This window comes from Pinus tabuliformis, chromosome 2_1 (assembly GCF_031772625.1).
Source record: "Pinus tabuliformis cultivar Carrire ecotype Pingquan chromosome 2_1, CPIR1, whole genome shotgun sequence".
In the NCBI taxonomy this organism is placed as follows: domain Eukaryota; kingdom Viridiplantae; phylum Streptophyta; class Pinopsida; order Pinales; family Pinaceae; genus Pinus; species Pinus tabuliformis.
The window spans coordinates 92,159,018-92,160,405 of NC_142299.1; the positions used below are offsets into that span (position 1 = coordinate 92,159,018).

A 1,388-nucleotide genomic window follows, 5' to 3' on the forward strand; every position below is an offset into this window, starting at 1 on the left:
TATGCAACCTTGAAATACATATAATAGTTAAATCTAGAATGCAAAAATTCAAAAGAATAACAAGCAATTTCTACTCTCTCCCTTGGACAACAATGTCCCTATCAAGCTTAGATTACCAACTTGAAACAAGTAGCATAAAAACCTATAATATTACCTCAACTTAAGCATATGAAAAACCACACAAGGCAATGGACCATTGACCTCCAAAGTCTTCTTGTATTATCAATAATATAGCAAAATTACAACAGAGTTTACCCAAGCTCTCAAGCTTCCATAATTAAGAATAAGAGAAAATGGGTTACAAATGTAGAGTTTTGGGAGAAGATCCCAAGAAGCCCAACAAATTCTCTAGGGAAAGATTGACGATGCATAGAGCACTGTCAAGTGGCAACATTGTCTCTTGGACTGGTTGAGTGTATCCCTTGAGTGCTGGTGCGTACTGCGTACTAGTCCTCTGCCAAGTGTGGAGGAAAAGCGGGGAGATAAGGGGAAAATATTCTAACTGGGTAGTGTTCAAAGGAGCAATCTCTTTCTAACGTTTCAAAAGCTTTTGGTTTATCACGTTGATATTTTTGCCTTATGGGCCCTCGAAGTACATTTTCCATTTCGAACATATTTGAGGAGATGATTGCCGTCAATGAACCGCGAATTGCGATGCTATACATGTGTGTCGTGTAAATTACCGGCTCATGGGCGGAATAGAGGAATCCGCCATGGCTAAAGCTTCAGCGGCCTTGCCCTGGGAATGGATCGTCGAGAAGCTGGTTGACAATAAAGACATCGGCACACAGCTGCTCAAAGGTACTCCTAAATTCTACAACCTCCGCAAATCGCTTGTACAATATAGGAGACTTTGCTCTCTAACGCAGAAATTTAATATAGGAGACTTTGCTCCTTTTTACAGCTATGGTATTCATGCACATTCCAGACATCAACAATTCTTCTTGCAGTAATCTGCAAGAGAGAATTGCGCTAAGATATATGGAGGAAGTTCTCTTACTTGACAGAGTCGAAGCACACGCGATCCCTCTAGTAAAGGTTCTGGTTAATTCATCTATACCAAATTCAAGTTCCGCCGCTGATCAGGGCTTGCTGCTCCGAGTTTGCACGGAGGTAACTGATGCTTTACAGAAACTGACATTCCAAGATTTAAATATCAAGTAAATTGGGTTAGAAATGTGTCAGATATGAAGCTTTTAGCCTTTAGGGTTTCACGTTCTGAACTAAAATATCTACCAAGATTAGGCTAAATGTCTTTATTAATCGAAAAGAATCTGGCATTTGCTTAACGTGGCTAGCGATCTTGTGTTGACTGTAACTTGATAGAAAGTGAAGGAGCTCTAATTCCATTTTGGATTCCGTGTAGTTAGGTCGTTTTAGGGCACGTA

At 40.1% G+C, this 1,388-nt stretch overlaps 1 protein-coding gene across 1 annotated transcript; it reads left to right on the forward strand.

The window, feature by feature from the left end:
* Positions 1-411: 411 nt before the first annotated feature.
* LOC149198931 (uncharacterized) lies at positions 412-1,164 on the forward strand. Its single transcript, XM_089400413.1, has 2 exons — positions 412-801; positions 905-1,164. The coding sequence occupies exons 1-2, from the start codon at positions 690-692 to the stop codon at positions 1,162-1,164; spliced, it is 372 nt and encodes a 123-aa protein (XP_089256539.1). The 5' UTR covers positions 412-689.
* Positions 1,165-1,388: the final 224 nt, after the last annotated feature.

What these genes read in the sequence shown, in the direction of transcription:
- LOC149198931 (XM_089400413.1), top strand. Translation starts at nt 690, where the DNA reads ATGGGCGGAATAGAGGAATCCGCCATGGCTAAAGCTTCAGCGGCCTTG. An exon ending in CGGCACACAGCTGCTCAAAG is followed by an intron (nt 802 to 904) that starts GTACTCCTAAAT and finishes TCCTTTTTACAG; the next exon opens with CTATGGTATTCATGCACATT.